Source organism: Cyprinus carpio, chromosome A11 (genome assembly GCF_018340385.1).
Source record: "Cyprinus carpio isolate SPL01 chromosome A11, ASM1834038v1, whole genome shotgun sequence".
NCBI classification, from domain to species: Eukaryota; Metazoa; Chordata; class Actinopteri; order Cypriniformes; family Cyprinidae; genus Cyprinus; species Cyprinus carpio.
This window is the reverse complement of record NC_056582.1, coordinates 9,761,130-9,782,410: the sequence shown is the minus strand read 5'-3', so window position 1 is coordinate 9,782,410 and position 21,281 is coordinate 9,761,130. Positions and strand designations below refer to the sequence as shown.

General features: G+C 38.3%; 1 protein-coding gene across 5 annotated transcripts in view; it reads right to left on the bottom strand.

The window, feature by feature from the left end:
* Positions 1 to 3,002: 3,002 nt before the first annotated feature.
* Positions 3,003 to 21,281, bottom strand: part of LOC122146588 (neuroligin-1-like) — a 233,748-nt gene continuing 215,469 nt past the window's right edge. For all 5 annotated transcript variants that reach the window (XM_042766169.1, XM_042766167.1, XM_042766170.1 and 2 more), the window contains 3 exons: positions 8,944 to 9,156; positions 5,454 to 6,243; positions 3,003 to 4,755 (listed from right to left, as the gene is read on the bottom strand). In XM_042766169.1, coding sequence (XP_042622103.1) covers positions 3,930 to 4,755; positions 5,454 to 6,243; positions 8,944 to 9,156 — 1,829 coding nt within the window. In that variant the 3' untranslated portion in view covers positions 3,003 to 3,929. The remainder of the gene's footprint in view (positions 4,756 to 5,453; positions 6,244 to 8,943; positions 9,157 to 21,281) is intronic.

Here is a 21,281-nt window from a genome sequence, read left to right as displayed (position 1 = left end):
AGAATATTTAGGGTGACCAAATGTGCCATTTTCCCAGGACACGTCCTGGCCAGGATTTCTTTATTGCCTAAAATATCCAGGTTTTGGCTTTGGTTTCCTGTTTTCATACTTGATGAAGGTAATGATCGTTTGACCAATAACATGCAGATATTGTATGTAATCAACCAATCGTGGTGCGTGAGAAGGTGGGATCTACAGAGAACGGTCAAAGCGATGAAAATACGTGTACATATTAGTGTTCAACTTGAAGCAGCACTGAGCATACCAACCCGTGTATGACATCAAAGTACCGTGAGAGTGATTCAATAGCACAAGAAGCCGTCTGCTCTCTAGAGCTCTCACGGTACTTTGTCATACAACAAGTGGTCTGCGCATCGCAAACAAAGCCAAAACATGGATATTTTAGGCAATATAGAAGTCCTGGCCAGGACGTGTCCTGGGAAAATGGCACATTTGGTCACCCTAGAATATTACTAAGCAAGTTAGTTTGTTTACAGCAATTTACCTGAATAATAACACACATAACAGATATAAGAATCACATTTTAGTGAATTAACCCGAGACGTCAGACTTGAGTGTTGACATGTTGAGTGGCAAAATTCTGTATATCATAAAACCCTTTTGGCAAACCAGTGATAAAGAATGACCGATGTGAGTTGAGCTTGATAAAATCGTTTATTGTGCTCCAGAAGATTAAATCCTATTTAACCAGAAAGAAAGACAAAATGACAAATAATCTACATCACAACACCCCTCTGTAGTTCTCAGCAGCCATTTTGATCTTCTTTCAAGGTCAGCCAGTAGAAAATAAACACATAATGAAACTTGTTTGCTGTTTGTAAGAAAATGGCCCTCAGTCTTGCATTACATTCAGTTACAAGGCTTGTCCTGGCATGTGTGTATGCGAGTATGTGCATATGGGTGAAGAAACATACTGAGCTGTGGAGATCTTCCCAATTACAGACAAATCCCATCTCTCTCCTTGGTACATGTGCATGCACAAGATGAATCCTCTGAGCGCCCCACCAGTGTACGGTTCATTAAATTTTAATATCGTTCAAAGAAGCTTCCTTTGCAGGGGACACATAAGCAGGCTGACTTTGCATATGCATACCTGCAGATGGGGACTGGCATACAGAGCAGCGATGCTCTCTCTGGCCCGTTTATACTGTGTAGAGTTGTCTCAGGTGAAGGCAGAACAGATAGGAAAAGCCCAGAAGAGATTGTGTTCTGAATGGGAACATGTTGTTGGGGACAATGTGTGTCACGAGTTTGCTGATCAGGAGGAGAGCAGCATGATTCTTTCAATCTTGTTCCCTTCCTTGGCTTCCCTAGTCCCTCATTAGTTCTTTGCCGCTAGCTATTCACAAGGGCTCAAGTATTCACTCCCAAAAGCCTATGTTTGACCTCAATGTTTTCCACAACAACTATTAATTAATTACTGTGATATGAGAAAGGCTGTACTGCTAATAAAATGGCTTCTAATGTCTTTCAGTTTGGTCGTTACTCCATATCCTAACCAAGTAATTATGTTATCTGAAAGCAATCACAGCTAATCAAAACATATTTGATCTTTAATGTTCAGCTGTGGAGCAGTATTTTGGAAACGAATGTCAATATGTCCTGTCTTGGTCAAGGCTAGCTACGACATAAGTGCAGAGCTACAGTAAAAAAAAAAAAAAAAAAAAAAAAATGCAAATAAAAAAAAGATTTGTTTTTAGTTTTTTTTTGGTTATTGTTTTTGGAATAGGGTTATTGTAGGGTTATTGGCAAAAAGAGTGAAAGAAGAGGAAATGTGGGGGAACTATGTTAGAAACACATTAGCAATCTATAGCTGTTTTTCTATAATTGTTCGCTACATGCTGAGCAAAAAAAAAAAAAAAAAAACAAGTAGATCTTTATGTAGAAGTTTACCTTTCAGTGATGTTTGTGTTCAATCAAATTTCCAAAAGTAAAAAAGGATTCAATTGTCACCCTGAAGTGACTAGTACAGCAAGGGATCGTTTCTCGTTTATCGGTTTTAATCCTCTAGCTAGCTTCAATGGCCTCGTCAGATCAGAAGGCCTAGTAATGAACTGTCTCATCAGGGGTCCTCTTGTCTTTAGCCTGGGATTCACTGGTCTCAATCATTAGCATGTAGGATGTTACTTAACAAGGCTTTGAGAAAAGTAAAACAATCAAGGATTGATAAAACCAGCAATTACTGAGAGATTTGCAGGTGAAACTGGCTTTTAGCAGTGAGGCTACTGACTTTGAGCACTTATCTCTGAGTAAGAAATGACAAAAGTTTCTCTTTCACTTTGCCCAGTTGTCTTTCTTTTTCTTTCTATAGCTAGCTTTAAGTGTTATGATCAAGTTCTTCATAACATCAGAAGCCCCCTAATACACTCTTTCATCAGGGGCCCTCCTGTCTCCAGTGTGGGATTCATTTGTGATGATCATTCAAGAGAATCACAGAAAGTTCTTGATGAGAGGATACCAACACAAGTCTCCAAGTCGTACAGAATATGCGTTGGTCACTGGTTGTTCTAAGCTGCAAGGGGGACTGCCTCATGAAGCACCGAAAATAAAGAAATGAGAATCAAACATTACAAGTAAGAAATTTTCTAAGGTAGGGTGGTTTGACAATTAGCAAAAATTAACTTAAAAAAAAAAAAAAAAAAAAAAAAAAAAAAAAAACGTTTTATAACTGAGATCAATGAGGAAATCAAAAAGTACATTAACGTCCCACACATGGGAGCTCAAACAACAAGTGATTCACCAATATTAAAAAGTTTTACCAACACACATGTACAAAACGAGTCCTTATAATCAGGTTCACTCAAGCTATTTGTGAACGCAATCTAGTTAGCATATCCCCACCCCTTCCCATAAACATCTTAAGAACCCATCGTGTCCGCCCTCATCAGCATATTCCAATTCCTCCCGTGAGCCAATCAGAGCAGTATTTCCTTAAACAAATCCAAATGGGGAAGAAAATGATTTTTTTTTGTTTTGTTTTGTTTTGTTTTAAATAATGACTTAATCAGCAGAACAGCCACCAAGCAGATAAATTGTCATGCGCGTCGTGCTAAAAATATCCAGCCTCCCTTTGAGTCCACCAGTTTCAGTATAGACAGCACTTGTGTGATGGAGCTGTATCTGCCAGGAAGCCAATAAATTCCCCGCTACGCTCTTGAGGCAGATTCCTCAGTATCAATGCCCCCAGCCAGGGCTTAAAGAGCATGGGTGCTTTGTGTACATACTGTATCTAGATATGTAAATATGTCCTATACAATAAAATTGTTCCCCCAAAAATAAATTGTCAAAAAATATTCAAAGACATTCAGTGAATGTCTCTATTGTGCATATTCTTGAGGATTTCTCATTCTCTTCTGTTTCCTGTAGTATTCCACATTCTCCACCAGAAGGAGAACACATGCCTTAATTAGGTAAACAGCATCTCCTGTCTGCTCTGAAGAGAGTAATCTACAATCCAGTGCCCCGGGAAAACAATATGTTTCCTTTTGTTTACAAAAGGCCTCCCACACATCATCTTGTCTGTGCTTCCGTTGTTTCCACTCCGGGTAACCGAATCAACCCATTCCTCAAAGAATCCTAGACTGATGGTTGTTCCCAGGAAATGGTCCTGGTTTTGTCACAATATAAGGGTAAAAAAAAATCATCTCTGTTTGTTTTTCATTACATCAGAAATAGTTTTTTTTTTTTTTTTTTGTCTATTTGTCTTTCGCCTTTAATATAAAATGATGGTTTTGCTCTTGAGGAACAAAAATCAGCATTGTTATTTCCTGTTCCTCGGAGCACCGGGAGTAAAGATATTCCTCAACCCAGTGCCATCTCCTCCGTTCGTTGACACACTCGTACTCCACACCAGTGGGAGTGTATATGTGTGTGTGTGTTTGTGTTTGTGTGTGAGAATGTGTGTGTGGCTATACTCTAGTGGTGGAGTGTGAATGAGGGTGTGGATGGGGCAGGGTGTTATTCTGTCCACTGGAGTAACTGTTAAAGGGGTGTAAGGAGGTGAGGCCTGGCATGCTGTTGGGTATCATGGTGATTGTGTTCGGGGACATGAGAGGGATGTCGTCTGGTGAACGGCGCATGGCGAGCGTGTAATCGGGCGGGCAGGCAGTTCTCAGGACCACCTCGTGCGGGTGAATGGCTTCCCGGCACTCGCGCTCCAAGTCGCTGTGTTTCATTTGTAGTGACATGATCTCCTCTTCTTGGGTATGGGGCAGCTCATTGGCTGTGGTCCTCTGCGGGCTGCAACGCCGGTGGACCTCGTGCCTTCGCTTATCCTTCTTGTAGTAGAGTGCGGCAAATGCCAATATGTTGAGGAAGAGCAACGAGGCACCAACGGCGATGGTGACGCTTAGTTCGGTGGAGTAGTCCCGCTGATTCTCTAGGAAGGGTTGGTTCTGGTTCTGGTTCAGTGTTTCAGTGGGAAACGGTGTAGGGTAGGGCCTCTTGGTGTTGACTGGGATCTTCTTTGGTGTACGGGGAGTGACCTCGGGTGGAGGCAACTTAGTAGTGGTGGAAATGATCTGGGTGACCTCGTTGAGGCTGTGAAGATGAGGCACCAGCTCCAGCCATAAGTTGACCTTATTGGCACGGTAATGTTCCTTGACACGGGGCTTCAAGCCGATGTGCAAGTATAGCTGGTCCTTTTGGTTATAACGCGTCCAGGCCACTTCCTCAAAGCGGTTAGGCTTTGTGTGGATGAACTTGGTGTCCTGTGGAACTGGCTGGTTGGGGTCACTGAAAGGTAAAATGAAAATTTCAGTACTTTTTACACAAAAGATAATTTCTAAAATTCTTCTCTCAGAATTACACATGGGCACTCCAAAATCAAGAACTCCATAGGACTAATATCACACAAACCATTACAGACAAGCCTTACGGGAGTGCCTAGAGACCCTTATTAATCTCTCAGTGCTCATTAGGGTCTCGTGACAACTGCACCTGCTTTTAAAATTAACGAGAATTAGTCTGAGAGAAGAAATTACACATTTGTACACAAATTGATTTATTCACCTCCCGTGAGATAATTACATGTCTAGGCAGCAATGTCATATAAACACTAAACTCACTCTAAGTGATCTTCAGCATTACTTTATTCACTGTATTACACCTAAATTGAAGCAAACTAAATTGTCGTTGCATAAAAAGCAGTTGTGCAAATTTAATGTAGCATAACCATGGGAATTTTAACAAGTATTTGGGAGTGAGAATGCATTAACAGACAATTAAGCAATGATTAAACCTCAGAAACCCTGTATCAGTGTTTTTCTGGCAACAACTGGGTATTATACAGTAATAAATAGCTTAACCCCTTGGTGGTCTTACAACAAAAACAAAGTCATATTCAAAATCACTTCTGAATCCTAATTTATGGCTGTATTTTTTGCCACAAGTCTAATTGATTAGAAATGATGCCCTGTTGCCTAGAGACTTACCCAGTCTTGGCAAAGTTGGTCCAGTAGGTCATTACCACTGCACTAAGCATCACATCATTTTTGGAGAAGTTGCAGGGGAAAAGCTCAGTTGGACCAATCATGGGCAGCCCAAACACATATGGGATCTCATCGCCATGTGCTGCATCAGCCCAGGGTGGCACCTGCTCCATCTGGCAGTGATGGTAGAAGGCGTAGAAATAAGTAGGCGAGCCAAAGCTGGAGTGAAGGTCCGCTGTTGCCACTGCTGGTGCCACCCACTGATGATCTGTGAAGAGTGCCAGCAGGGTCTTTCTTCTGGTCTCCGGGTTGTGGCGGTCAGCCCAGTCAGTGTACATAAACTTAATGGTCTCCCGCAGGATGTCCTTCCCCTCGGGGTAACCATATAAATCATCCACAAAACTTGACACAGCATAGTCAAAATCGTTGGCTTGAACGCCGTTCTCATTGTCTACGATGAGTTCCACAAACTTTAGCCCCTCGCCTTGGTTGACGCCCAGCATGATGTCGTAGTTGAGGAATTCCCCTTGTTCCATAAGGATTTGAGGGTCGTCGGGGATCACATCACCATCGATGACGGGTCCAAAGGCTATGTGGTAGCGAGCAGGCTGGATGTCCTGCTCCACTAGTTCTTTGTAGTGTTTTTTCTGTAGGCACTCTACCAACTCCACTGTATCTTTGAGGTTGCACCCCACCTTTTTGGCCAACATGCGGGCATACTTGGCCGGCTGAAAGCTGACAGCCCAGCTGGATAAGGCTGTGCCACTTTGGGCTATGGCCCTTTGGAAAAGACCTGTATAGGAAAAACAAGACAGAATCACAAACAACGAACCACTATAGCATGCTACAGTATGGTCCACACGTCTGAGAACACTAGAGGCCATTTGCTTCTATTTATTAAAGTGCCCATATTATGCCATTTTTACGGTTCCTAATATTGTTTTGGGAGTCTCTTACAATAGGATTACAATTAAGATTACAAAAAAAATGATTGCGTTTTCTCAAAATATGCATTTAATCCATTTAATTGCTAATTTTCCAGCGATTCTCAAATGATTTGTTTGAAGCAGTTCAAAGATTCAGTCTCTCTAAATCCCTACTTTCCATAAGCCTGCTCTGATTGGTCAGATGGCCTAGTCTGTTGTGATTGGTCTACGGCGTACAGTGGTGTCGGAAACGATATGCCTATTTCAATTGTTCTGTATTTTGAATGCTCTATAGAAAATATAAACTTCTATTATTTAGCGTACTTACAGGTTGTCATTCAGTGGAGCAGCTGGTCCAAATAAACAGGATACTGATCCATCTTTCAGCAAGCAAGCATTTTGTGAATCCCGCGGTTTTTTTTACAAAGTATGTAATGGGCACGACATTTTTGTGAAAAAAAATTCTATAATTTTTACATGGCCATAAATATAGTGCACATTTTTAAATAATATTAAACAGAATATTAAATAAAATGTTTAAAAAACATCATGCTTCATTTAAAAAAAATATAAATACTAAACTTTTGTTCAAAATTCACATTTAAATGAGAAAAAAAATATCAGATTTTCAATGTGCGCTCAGACCTTTGGACCCCACCGTAGGCTATTTACACAGTGCTCCTCAGTATGCAAGCTGGAGCAAATTAACACATCTCGGTTCAGCTGCTTTTATGCAAATCTTAAATGGTTTGGGAAAAGAGGCCATGCAAGTCAGCATACGAATGCTGATGAACTTGAATTATACACAGAGCCGATCAATATTTTGGTTTTCGGAAATGTGACTTTAAATCTATTTCTTGAATTTCATTACAGAGCATTAATCGTAATTAGCTGTTTGCACTCTGTAAACCTCTTTCACATATGGACGTCAAGAAAATTGACCCACACCATTGAAGAGAAGCAGATATCATGCACAATCATCAAGACAAAAAAGCAAGTCAGTGAGCAGGAGACAAAGTGTGTGTACGTGTGTGTGTGTGTGTGTGAAAGGGAGAGAGACAGACAGAAAGCGCAAGAGAGAGGAAAATTTAGTTACTCTGTTACCATGACAACCCCTGGGATCTCAGTCTTAGCAGTGCAGTTATAAGTAAAAACATGTTCTTACTAAAGGAGAAAGAAACTATAAAAACACACATGGAAATGAAATGGAGATAAGGGGATGTTTCAGTTCGCAATTCAACAAAATGGTGACAAACAGATGAATATATATGTGAATGAATAATATACTGCTAAAATAAAAAAAGGAATATATATGTATATATATATATATATATATATATATATATATATATGTATATATATATATATATATATATATATATATATATATATATATATATATATATATATTTTTTATTATATATATATATAAATTCAAAATTAAGCAGTGCACAGTTTGCTTCAGGGCAAAGCAATCATGTCACACTAAAGTCTCTTCCAAAGGTGTCTCTGGGTTCATTGGAATGATAGTGACAACTTTAAAGCAGGTCTGTGCCAGAAGACCTCTTCACAAAGCAGTCTCCCAAGCAGAGAGACTAAAAATGGAATTAATGTATTTACCCTTTTTGTGCCAATGGAAGGTGAATGCTGTATTTGCCTGACTGGTTATTTATATGGACTCAACTAAATAAAGATGGGAACATGAAACTACCTAGGGAGATTTAATTTCCATAAACAAGTGATATCAGTTCAAACTGAGTGAGTTAGCAGCTTAAAGCATGATGAAAAATGAGCTTGGCAAATGCTGAGCCAGTGAACGAACTGTTGTGCAACTTCTCTGCAAACGCTGTTGGTTTTAGGATTTTTGCATTACACACTTGAGCTCTGTGAAACTAAGCATTCTTTCGAACTAATTTATAGGGTATAAGGCAGTGTTTTTGAATCACGGGTCCTCAGACCCCCAGTAATTGTAAAAGTGTAATCATTAGGTCATTATATCTATCTATCTATCTATCTATCTATCTATCTATCTATCTATCTATCTGTCTGTCTGTCTGTCTGTCTGTCTGTCTTTCTGTCTGTCTTTCTGTCTGTCTTACAGATTCAAACTGTAAATAATAATAATAATAATAATAATAATAATAATAATAATAATAATAATAATAACAGTAATAATCATTAAATACAGTTGCACTAATGCACCAAAACCAATATTCAGTACCTGCATATATTTAATTATAACTGCAATATTTACCTCTTTGTAAAATCTTAGAACCTTTAAGGCCAAAAATTTTTATTTAATATAAATATTTATTTATTTATATTGGCAGCAAAATATCTACAAAAATATATTGTGAACATTTGGTATATAGCCCAGGCCTAGTGATCAGTGCAGTTTTTTTTTTTTCAACCTGTTACTGTAATATTCTGAATAAATGTCACAAAAGTTGCAATCTGATTTTCAAATGCAAATGCAGGTAGTGCAAAACAACACAAAAAAGCCCAAAACACAAACAGCTATAGCATGCAGAAAAAAATTGTCAAAAGTTAAAACCTCTGCATTGTACCTTTGGTTGAATTGCTCCAACGGTTACCTTCAGAATAATGGGAAAGAGTCAGCAGGTTGACACATGAGGCTCCAGCCCCAGACCCAAAAACAGTAATGCGTAAAGGGTCACCCCCAAAGAATGCAATGTTTTCACTCGTCCAGCGCAGGGCCTGGATTTGATCAAGAAGTCCATAGTTTCCCTTGGCTGCCTGGTCTCCTGTGCTCAAAAAACCTGCAGAAAGAAAAAAGAATCGAATTAGTGTTTGTGTGCATTGCAGCACAATTTTAAAACCTTAAAAAAAGATTGAAAGATATTGAAATAATCAGTAGCAAACTGTAGATGAAAGTACATCAGAGAAAGTTACAAATTTCTGAAATGAGGGGAAACAATCTTGTCCCTCCCTCAAAACACTTTTTTTTTTTTTACATCCATGAAATGTTATTATCACACTTGTTCACCTGAATAGAGCTTATGTAAACAGTTTTTAATAGTATTTCTTGGATCTCACGGATGGCCTCTCCTTCCCTGGCAGAAAACACAGAGTCTGTATTTTTTTGGTTAAATGCAACATCATTTTTTTTTTTTTTATTTTTTTTTATTTTTTTTAATATTTAAAATAATAATATTATTATATTAATAAATAAATAAATAAATGAAATAAATCATAAATAAATAAATTAATTAGTTATTTATTAATGTTTGTTAAAATAGATAGCACGCTATATAGGCACTATAGGCACTATAGGCATAACTTTATTTAGTAAAATTCTAAGACTGGATCACTATGCTTCGCAATGTAGGCAATCCCAAAATGCACTGCGACAAGAAAAAAAAAAAGAAAGAAAAAAAATCCATCTAATATGGAGGATGAAGTGAGATAAACTCACTGAAAACAAGATTATAAAAATAGTTCAATCTAGCTGATTTGAAATGCAGTACCCAGTGTTTCTGTTTGCTATAGCTTAGCAACATGTTAACAACAAAGTACTGAAATCAGTGGTGAGAAGTCTCCAATGTGCTTCATGAACACTATTTGTATGACATACAAAGTAGATTGCTTTTAAAACCTTCCAAATCAAATCAGTAATCTTGGTGTTAGCTTAGCAACATGCGAACAGCAAACTCTACAGAAATCAGTGGTGAGTAAAGACTCCTGTGTGCATCATATGAGGAATGTTATTTGTTATTACATTGCTACATGTAAACATTCCAAATCAAGTCAGATATTGCTGTGTTAGCTTAGCAATAATGCTAACAATAAAATACTGAAATCGGTGGTGAGTAAAGACTCTTGTGTGCCTCATTAGGAATCAAGTAAGTTACAAAATTGACTACGTTTTGAAAAAGAGCCTTTATTAGTGTATGTAAACAGTGGTTCTTAACTCTAAACTACATGAATCATTACATTTCTGTGGTTTCACATTAACATTAAAAAAAAAGTTTGCTTTGGTTTGACTTCCACTTAAGTGCAATCAAATTAACAACAAAGTTTGTGGCTATACAAGTGTCAGTGAAAAATTTGTGGTTACACAGAAGTAACCCAGTGGTGTGTTTTAACTGAAAACTAGACAGTAACTACTTCACTACAGTAGCTTATCCTGGGAATATACATCCTGGGGGTGCTTGTGGAATAATGATTGTGTGCATGTGCAGTGAATAGACAACCATTTGGGTCTTGTAATTGCCCTGGTTGTCCCAGAACACATGAAAAATAATAAAGCAACACAACAAGTGCTTTAAAGTAAGCTCATTTACAGACGCAGACAACAAGAAATAAACCACTCCAAAATAACTTCGGTTTGTTTACACAAAGTGCACACACAAATCCATCTGACCCTTCCTCCGCTACCTTCCTTTTGTTAACTGAGTTCTTTATTGGATTTAATTAATCTCGTTGTGTTGCTACATCAAGAAGTTGATCTCCTGGAAGTGGCTGTCGAATACAAGCACGCATTTAATTGATTCCATTTAGCCAAGGCAGTGTGCAGAGCAAATCAAAAAGACCAGGCACAGGCTCGAAAATGATTAGCAATCAAATGGCAGGCTGTCAGGTGCTCATGCCTGCGGTGCAGAGCCGTGAGCACATTTGGCTGTTAACACAGGCAGGCAGCGGCCCGCTTTCCATCCTCATGCATGCAGGGAGGTGCAATCCAATCACACACTGCTCGGACAGTGAATAGCCCGGGCTTGTGAATGCAAATGTATTTGGTACAATGTGGAGAAAACAGATTCACGACAATGAGCTTTAATAAGACAGGCAATAATTGTGGATTTTTATCACAGTAGTCAAGGAGAGGATTTGCTATCTAAGTGGTATTGGCTTATTTCTATGAGACTGAGGGTCAGCGGGAGACTGTCCACAGCATGATGACAACAATATTACTAGGGATGCACAAAAATATGTGTTATTAGAGATACTGTATACATAGAAAATGTAGTATATTTAACTCTGTGTGCAAATTTCCTAATCAAAAAAACTAATAACACTGTAAATAATGGGGAAGTCATGGCCTAATGGTTAGAGATTCAGACTCGTAATAGAAAGGTTGCGAGTTCAAGTCTCGATCCGGCAGGGATTGTAGGTGGGGGGAGGGAATGTACAGGGCTCTCTCCACCCTCAATACCACTGAACCCCCAACTGCTCCCCGGGCGCCGCAGCATAAATGGCTGCCCAATGCTCTGGGTGTGTGTTTACGGTGTGTGTGTGTGTGTGTGTGCACTTAGGATGGGTTAAATGCAGAGCAAGAATTCCGAGTATGGGTCACCATACTTGGCTGTATGTCACATCACTTTTTTTTTTTTTTTTTTTACTTTTTAAATTAAGGCTTTAGCCAATCTCAAAATGAATTACGTTTTTTCATACTGTATATTATAATGTTTTGATGCCTACATTCACTTGTACCATTTAAAATTACTGATTTCAGTTTTTAGTGTTCTATTTTACATTTTGAAAATAATTGAATTTTTATATCATCCATCATCTCAAACTACAAGATTTCTGATGTATGACTCCAGACCTTCAGAGTCCCTTCCTCAGATGATTATTACATTTAAACCGCAAAAAGTGAAGCACAACTCATAAATAAAAACATTTAATTGCAATGTGTGTATTACGGTAACCTGAAGCCCTACAGTGAAAGTCATATTGGGAATGGTCCAAACAGAAAAATAAAAATGGATCAGATTGCAATCGTATGGCCTCCAAAAGTGAAATTCACAACTAGATGAAAAAGCCACAAAGAGGCTTAGTTCCAAGTGCCATGTGAATCAATTCCTGCTGGAACCCAAGCAGACGATTTATGATATTAAATTAATCTCAGTTTTGACTGGAGAGGACCTGAAAAGACACAAAAGAACAGGACCAACAAAATAAAAGAAGGAAAAAATGGATCTCCCAAAGCAAAGCGAGAAGTGACAGAAAGAGAAAAAGGCATTATTGTCCAATTCTTTCAGGCTTACAGATGAAGAGAGGTGGCAGCAGCAGGTTCAGTCACAGAGATGTTACATTAGATCATTTGCCAGGTCACTCTTCCTCCAAAAAAGAAATTTTGCAGCCAGACCGTTGGCGCTTTATTTGTCTGTTCTGTCTCTACTCACCCGGCAGTGAGACAAATTGGCCCTCCGGTTGTATTTGTGTCCCTAAAAATATTTACAGTGTGACAACACCTTCGTACTTTCAGTCCCCATCACAGAATTATTATCCATTTCAGGGACTTCAAGACTAAAAGCAGATGCCATCTGTTCACATACCACAGGCTGGCACCTGAGAATGCAAGTTTCAAAACTTCAAGAGGCGACGAAATGAACTGCCAAAAGTTGGTTTGAAAAGGTTACAGTCACTAAAATGATGGCAAGACAGAGTCACTGCCTCAAGTGGTAATTAGCTGTACTGCATGCTGATAATTAAGGAATAGTGTACAGTGACCACAGATGGTATGAATTACTTGAGTATTGTCTCCGTCAAAGGAGATTAATACACTAGGGGTTGGCAGAGGCTAACGACAGGATCCACTACAGGATCCCAATTGAGTTTGACTTGACAGACCTATTCCTGTCTTCCCTGCTATGCAGAATCCAAAAAAAAAAAAAAAAAACTAAAAACTGTTGCTCAAGGCAAAATACACAGAATTTTATTCAAACATTTTTTTTTCTTAGGGATATTACATTAAAGTAACCTACTTCCTTCTAGAAAAAAAAAAAAAAAATCCATCTTTTATTTTCCTCCTCTCCAAGGAGGATGGATCAGTGACATGCTGAATGCCTTTCATGTGGATATTTTATGAAAAATAAACACTAATAAAAAATAAATTGCTGTAGAGTTTGCAACATTACTAATGGAAAAAAAGGCAGACCAAACAAATGCTACAACAGGGTAATCTTCCCAGTGTAAATACAGGTAGTGAAAGTTAAACGTACATTTCTATAATGAAACAGATTACAGTATTACACCTACAGACTGGATGTTGCATTATTTATCATATATTACAGCTGTCAGATTCTTATCGGGTTAACATCCTTGTCATATCCCATTTCAGTGGACTGAGTAAATGAAATTACCTCTGGTAAGGCCTACAGTTTGCTATCTTGGATAAACATACTGCAACACATAATTCAATAGCTGTTCAATACACATTTTAGTCACATAATGTAGTGTAACATAACTTAATATACTGTAAAGAAAAACATAGCATAACACAACAAACCATAACAAAGGCAAAACATACAACAAACATAACATATTATGTTGGAGTCCCCTTCAACAGGTTTAAATGCATCTAAGGTCAGAAAACATTGTAATTTCCTCAGAATATACATTTTATATTGGAGTCGTTTGCCAATGATTTCGAAACGATTCGTTCCAAACAAGTTCGGAGCAAACCCCTCCCTTCCATAAGCCTACTCTGCTCTGATTGGTCAGCTGGACAAGCTTGTTGTGATTGGCACAGAGAGGAGTCCTTGAGCCAGTTAGCCAGTGCTACTATTGACAAAGCACCTTTACATAAAACAGTAATGTAGTGCTACAATCCGTTCTTATAATAATGACATAAAATACAAAAACAAGCGAATCATGCTCACAGCTTAAGTATAACGGCTAAACTGTGAACACTTGGTGGATAAGTTAGCCGAGTGCTAATGTGACTAACTGATGATGAAACAATACAGTTTGTAAACCAAAATATGTCTACTGTAATGTTTGAAGAATGACAGACAAAAGACACTCTGCCTTAACTTTCAATCAGAACGCAGAACAATTGTATCACAGGAGCACCAGCCTTTATAACACTCGTTATGACTCGTTAAGGTGATTCAGAACTGACTCTCTCTTTTGAGAGACAATATCTTTATTTATCATGCCCTTTTTTTTGATTAACAACTTTGCAGATTGTTTTCATTTAAGGATAGCTACATTATAAACTGCAAAAGAGATATTTTTCAAAAACCCATATGACCTGCTCTTTAAGTAAATTACCATAATCCAGATGTAGTACATCAAATAAAATAACGTAATGTAACATAACCCATAAAATATCCACGATACATAATCTATAATAAAGTAACATAACATTACCCAGACATAACATAATACAGAAGTAGCACACAACAAAACACAACATAGGCAAGTAGAGTTTATGGTCTGATGTGGAAGTGTCGTTTAAGGGTACAGTAATGTGTTAATTATTTTAGGTGCTTGCTGAGTAGCATGAGGAGCTTAATGAAGGCTAATGTAAATACTTGCTCTTCACTTATTCCACCTCGCTATCTTCGCATCTTCTGACAGGGCCAAACAACTGCTGTGAATCTCCAGCACACACCACAAACAGCACCAACCTGCAGTCAGCTTGGTTCGAGCTGTTTGTGACAGATTTATTTCATGTATATGTAAGTCAATCTATGGATATGCATTTAATGGTTAAAATAAAGGTTTGAATATATAACTTCATAAATTATACATTTTCAAAATAAAAAGAGTTGAAGAAAAAAAAGTTCAGACAGAGAGGATGAAAACACAAATTCTGGGGCTTTTCACTAGGTTTTTAAAGTATCTACTATCATGAGCCAGTCTTGCCAAGTGCTTAAGCCTTGTTGAACCCCTTCCTATTGTGGACCTCTCTTCAGTTGCGTGTTAGAGTGTTAGAGCTTGTTTGAATTAAATTATAGAAGAAAAACAAGGAGAGTTTAATGGCAGTATCGAAAAACACACAATACTTTTTTACATCTGTTACATTATCCGCCAAGCCATTGTTTACCCTTTTCAGTAATTGGAAGGCTTTGATGAGATTTTATTTGACATGCTATTGCCCATCTCTCACTAGTCTCCTCAGCAAGCAGTCTTTTATAACTGCACTGAAGATGATGCTAATGATAACTGTTGAAAATGTTGTATAATTAAATCAAGCCATGGAATATGTTATTTCCTGGAATAAGATATGTTTTTATTATTATTATAAATGAATTATTTAACCAAAAAAAAAAAAAAAAAAATTGTAATTGGATTGTGGACATGTATGCTGTTATTTCCATGTTTTGGTTTTTGTATAAAAAAAAAAAACTCTTCTGAGATTCTTCTGTTTCACTCAACAATAAATAAATTCAATAACAGCATGTGAGACTGAGTAAATAATAACAGTTTTAATTTCCTTTAAAGGGTTAGTTCACCCAAAAATGAAAATTAGCCTGTGTTTTACTCACCCCTCTAAGCATCCTAGGTGTATGTGACTTTCTTCTTTCAGACAAATCCAATTGGAGTTATATTAAAAATTGTCCTGGCCCCTCCTAGCCTTTCAATGGGGGTAAGTGGGTGTTGGTTATCAACAGTTCAGAACAGGTGAAATAAAGTGCGGGGGTTGAATAAAGGCCTCCTGTAGTGAATCCATGCATCTTTGTAAGATAAATATCAATATTTCAAAAGTAATATTTTTTTTTCTCACTTCCACTGACTGTGGTATGTGGAAGACGTTCAGGTCGATGACGTAGGATGTATGCGTCATGTGCGCACCTCTGAGAAATGTAGGAGCAAAGGAAACAAAGTTTCCTTACTTTAGCAAAGGAAAACCAGTCTCCTCTTGGTTTATACCAAATCCTCTTAATTTTTATTGTTGGGTTAACTAACCCTTTAATACAGTCCATCTTTATACTGTAGTAGATATTTTAAATCTGAAATTCACTTAAATGCCAGAAAGGTGGCAGGACAAAATAGCTTAATAGCTCAGGTTCAAACATCAACAGGATGCAATAATTGTTCTTAAAATACTGCCATGCAACATACATGAAAGCACCAAACTGCAGCACAGCTTTCTTTGAAATGTGCTTCATGGTAGTTGCACTGCTTCAAAACCTGATCTGAATTGTTAACCAGCTCCCTTTCCATAGAAAAGAACAACATTTGCATACAGATAACAGCCTTTTGCGATTTAACACACACACACACAGACACACACACACACACCCCGAGTAGGATGGGGAAAGAGAGTGAGAGCGAGAGGGAGAATAAAACCTTTTCATAAGAAGTGAGAATCTAAAGATAGCCCTCCATCTTTTTTCCCCTCTTGCTCCACTCCAGTGAACATCCTGGAAATATTCCTCTCCTCTGACATGTGGGAGTGCAAGAGAGTGCAGTTGAGTGCTGTCTTCCAGGTTCTGATGGCCCTATCGCTAGAAAAAACACTGAGCCAGAAAGTACTCTTATCTAACAGAGTACATTCAGATATTACAGACTGTACGCTGATAAAGATACAAGGCTTTTCCGGGGAGTCCTAGGGGAACACAGGCCTCCCCATTTGACAAGACTTACAAGTCTCTCTTAAATTATGGCCATTTTTGAACTTGTAAACACCAATAAAACAATCTTTTAAAACTCACTTATCAGACCTCTATGTATTAAAGGGTTATATATATATATATATATATATATATATATATATATATATATATATATATATATACATATATACACTGAACAAATTATAAACACAACACTTTTGTTTTTGCCCCATTTTTCATGAGCTGGACTCAAAGATCTATGACTTTTTTCTATGTACACAAAAGGCCTATTTCTCTCAAATATTGTTCACAAATCTGTCTAAATCTGTGTTAGTGAGTAATTCTCCTTTGCCGAGATAATCCATCCATCTCACAGGTGTGGCATATCAAGATGCTGATTAGACAGCATGATTATTGCACAGATGTGCCTTAGGCTGGACACAATAAAAGGCCACTCTAAAATGTGCAGTTTTACTGTACTGGGGGTCCAGGGGGTCCGAAAACCAGTCAGTATCTGGTGTGACCACCATTTCCCTCACACAGTGCAACACATCTCCTTCACATAGAGCTGATCAGGTTGTTGATTGTGGCCTGTGGAATGTTGGTCCACTCCTCTTCAATGGCTGTGCGAAGTTGCTGGATATTGGCAGGAACTGGAAAACGCTATCATATACGCCGATCTAGAGCATCCCAAACATGCTCAATGGGTGACATGTCTGGTAAGTATGCAGGCCATGCAAGAACTGGGATGTTTTCAGCTTCCATGAATTGTGTACAGATCCTTGCAACATGGGACCGTGCATTATCATGCTGCAACATGAAGTGATGGCCGTGGATGAATGGCATAACAATGGGCCTCAGGATCTCATCACGGTATCTCTGTGCATTCAAAATGTCATCAATAAAATGCACCTGTGTTCGTTATCCATAACATACGCCTGCCCTTACCATAACCCCACCGTCACCATGGGCCACTCGATCCATAACGTTGACATCAGCAAACCGCTCACCCACTCGACACCATACATGTTGTCTGCCATCTGCCCTGTACAGTGAAAACCAGGATTCATCCGTGAAGAGAACACCTCTCCAAAGTGCCAGACGCCATCGAATGAGAGCATTTGCCCACTCAAGTCGGTTACAACTACGAACTGCAGTCAGGTCAAGATTCCAATGAGGACGACGAGCATGCAGATGAGCTTCCCTGAGACGGTTTCTGACAGTTTGTGCAGAAATTATTTGGTTATGCAAACCGATTGTTGAATCAACTGTCCGCGTGGCTGGTCTCAGACGATCTTGGAGGTGAAGATGCTGGATATGAATGTCCCGGACTGGTGTGGTTACACGTGGTCTGCGGTTGTGAGGCCAGTTCGATGTACTGCAAAATTCTCTGAAACGCTTTGGAGACGGCTTATGGTACAGAAATAAACATCCAATTCATGGGCAACAGCTCTGGTGGACATTCCTGCAGTCAGCATGCCAATTGCACGTTTCCTCAATACTTGCGACATCTTTGGCATTGTGCTGTGTGATAAAACTGCACATTTTAGAGTGGCTTTTTATAAGTGGCCAGCTTTAGGCACACCTGTGCAATAATCATGCGGTCTAATCAGCATCTTGATATGCCACACCTGTGAGGTAGATGGATTATCTCGGCAAAGGAGAAGTGCTCACTAACACAGATTTAGACAGATTTGTGAACAATATTTGAGAGAAATAGGCCTTTTGTGTACATAGAAAAAGTCTTAGATCTTTGAGTTCAGCTCATGAAAAATGGGGGCAAAAACAAAAACATACAACTTTATTAGTGGTAAACCACATTATTTCATATTTTTTATGATGGATATTTCAAGATTGAAGAGTCTGCGGCAACAAGGGTAAAAGAACATTTATAAATAAAATACAAAGTGGCAAAAAATAAAATGAAGAAGTTTTCAAAGTTTTCAAAGAAGAATGAACAGTTTTCTCATGATCTCCACTTATCAAAACATAAGTTGAAAATGGTAGTTTTAATAAACATCTACCCTAGGGACATACAGTAAAAGTGGCCAAAGCTGAAGAAACACCCATTAATGACCTCAGAAAATTGCATGGAACCTGGAGGCAAGGTCTCACTAATGAGGCCAGTGGAAGGAGGGAATGATGTGGAGACGAGCCCCATTGCCCACTCCCTCCAGTAACAAACACACAGCTTTGAAAATGTCATCTCACTTTTGCAGTGGTGACAGTGCCGTCTGCAGTCAAGCGGCCCACCGCTGAGCTAGACACCATGTGTTTAAAAAACTGGATTTGTGAAGATCGTTGTCTGTCAACACAACAAATCAGCTTGCTTCAGGAAAAAAAATAAACCATACAGCAGTGACTCAGAGGTTAGAGAAATGTGCTCCAATGCATTGTGTAGAGGCACTCATTAAGGAGTTTGAGCCTGACTTGCATTTAGGGTGCAAAATTAACATACAAACATAAGCATAAACTGGATTTTCTGACATTTTGGACTCTATATAAAAATAAAGGGAAGAAAATTGCGAGGACTACTCATAGTTTTGCAGTTTCAGGTGTACTGTTTCAGTTTTTTTTTTTTTTTTTTTTTTTGCCAATTTCTGTTGGAAGGTGTGACAAAAACATAAATAGAAATGTACCATGCTTGCAAAATAATAATTAAATAAAGTGGGTTAATGTGGACGACCTTGTGACCATGGGTCATTAATTCAAGGGACAATTCACCCATGAAAACTGAAATGAAAATTCTGTCATTTACTCATCCTCAAGTTGTTCTAAACCTCTATGAGTTTCTTTCTTCTGCTGAACATAAAATAAGATATTTTAAAGAATATGGGTAACCAAATAGTTCCTGGTACCCATTAAGTTCAAAAGATTCCACCCCCCAATGTTCTTAAAAAAGAAAATTAAAAAAGAAATTCATACATGTTTGAAACAACTTGAGGTTGAGAAAATAACAGCATTTTTAATATGGGGTGAACTCTCTCTTTATACATGGCTTGTATATTGAGCAAATCTTCCTAAGTATCACTTATAATGAACAATAATCAAGAAATGTTTAGTTCTGAGTCAAACAAACCAAAGCTTTTAACCTCAGATTTGGTCCAGGGGGAGGTGTATTAGAACCCAAATCTCCTCTTCTCACTTTTAGCAGTAAACCTCAAGTTATTTTTCTTATTATGTTGACTTGATCATCTTACCAGATTGCAGTGAAACCAAACACAATGAGCTTTCATCTCAGACTACACTGCCATTATCCTTAATCATAACGGAGCAATCAGCTGCTAAACTGGCCAGAGAGTCTGTCTGCATCCTGAAGTTTACAGTCTCTGCAGAACCAGAACTGCAGGAAAGAAAGAAAAATAATAATAGTAATAATAATAATACACTGCAGCAAGAAACAAAGCAACGGTTGTCAAGGCTTCCCTATGGTGGTGCCGAAGGGCACAACACAACAATACTAGCAAAGCAAACAGAACGTGACATCACATTAACCCACCTCACTTTAACCAGCAAAATTTTAAGTTGTTTTTACAGAAGGGCTCCAGACCACCAAGGGGAGTCCAACCTAGAAGCAGCTGTGTTTCCATTTGAATTAAATTATCTAAGGACCCCTAATTATGCATATTTGTCTACAGTAAAACTAGACACTTGACAAAAGTGTTCAGAAAGTAAAGCTGTGGTCACATTAGCAATTTTTTGTGTGTTAGTAAAGGCCCACTGTCAATTGCCAACAGCATAGAGATGAACTTGAACATGAGTGAAATCTGCATGGGGAACTTTTACACTCTCAAATATCGTGAAACTCCCATTCACTTTGATTATTATTAAAATGACTGGATTTCACCCACAAAATTTCACAGAGCAATGGTAAATGTAAATGAACCCCGGTAAGGTACTTTAGTCATTACTACAAAATAAACAGCAACAGTTCGATCAGGTCTGGCTGTACTATTATAATTTGTATTATTTGGACACTTACAAAATAAATATTAAATGGACAGGAAATATTAATTTGAGTTGAAATAATATTATGTCAGGCCAAAGTGATTAGATATTGAGAGGAAGAACATTAAATACAACATAGGCTCATTCAAAATCCACGCGTCTAAATTAATTTCTGCAAAACTGAAAAAAAAAAAAAAAAAAAACGTACCTATACATACGAATCACTGCAGTTCCCTTATCAAAAGCTACTCTCAATGCTGCGCTCAATAGTGCTATTGAGAACATTCTTTGTTCAACCGGTTGTGAAGCACGTGTGTCTAACACGCCAAGAATTGGCTTAAGTAACCTCGGTAGGTGACGTAACAGATTACACGCACCTGGAGGTTATAAATAGACGGGACGCAGAAACATCCTCAGGTTTCTTTGTCTTCAAGGACCGCTTGTGTGTGTGTGTGTGTGTGAAGAAGCAAATAAAATAAATGGAAAAAGGAAAAAAAAAATAACCCTGCATTGCATTAAAAGAAAAATAAAATGGCAGAATCAGATAAGAGATGCATGCCTCTGTGTCAGAGGCTCATCTTGGAGGAAGATCCACATAGATTCTGCTTTGAGTGTTTGGGAGAAGAGCACGCTGCCCTCGGGCTTGA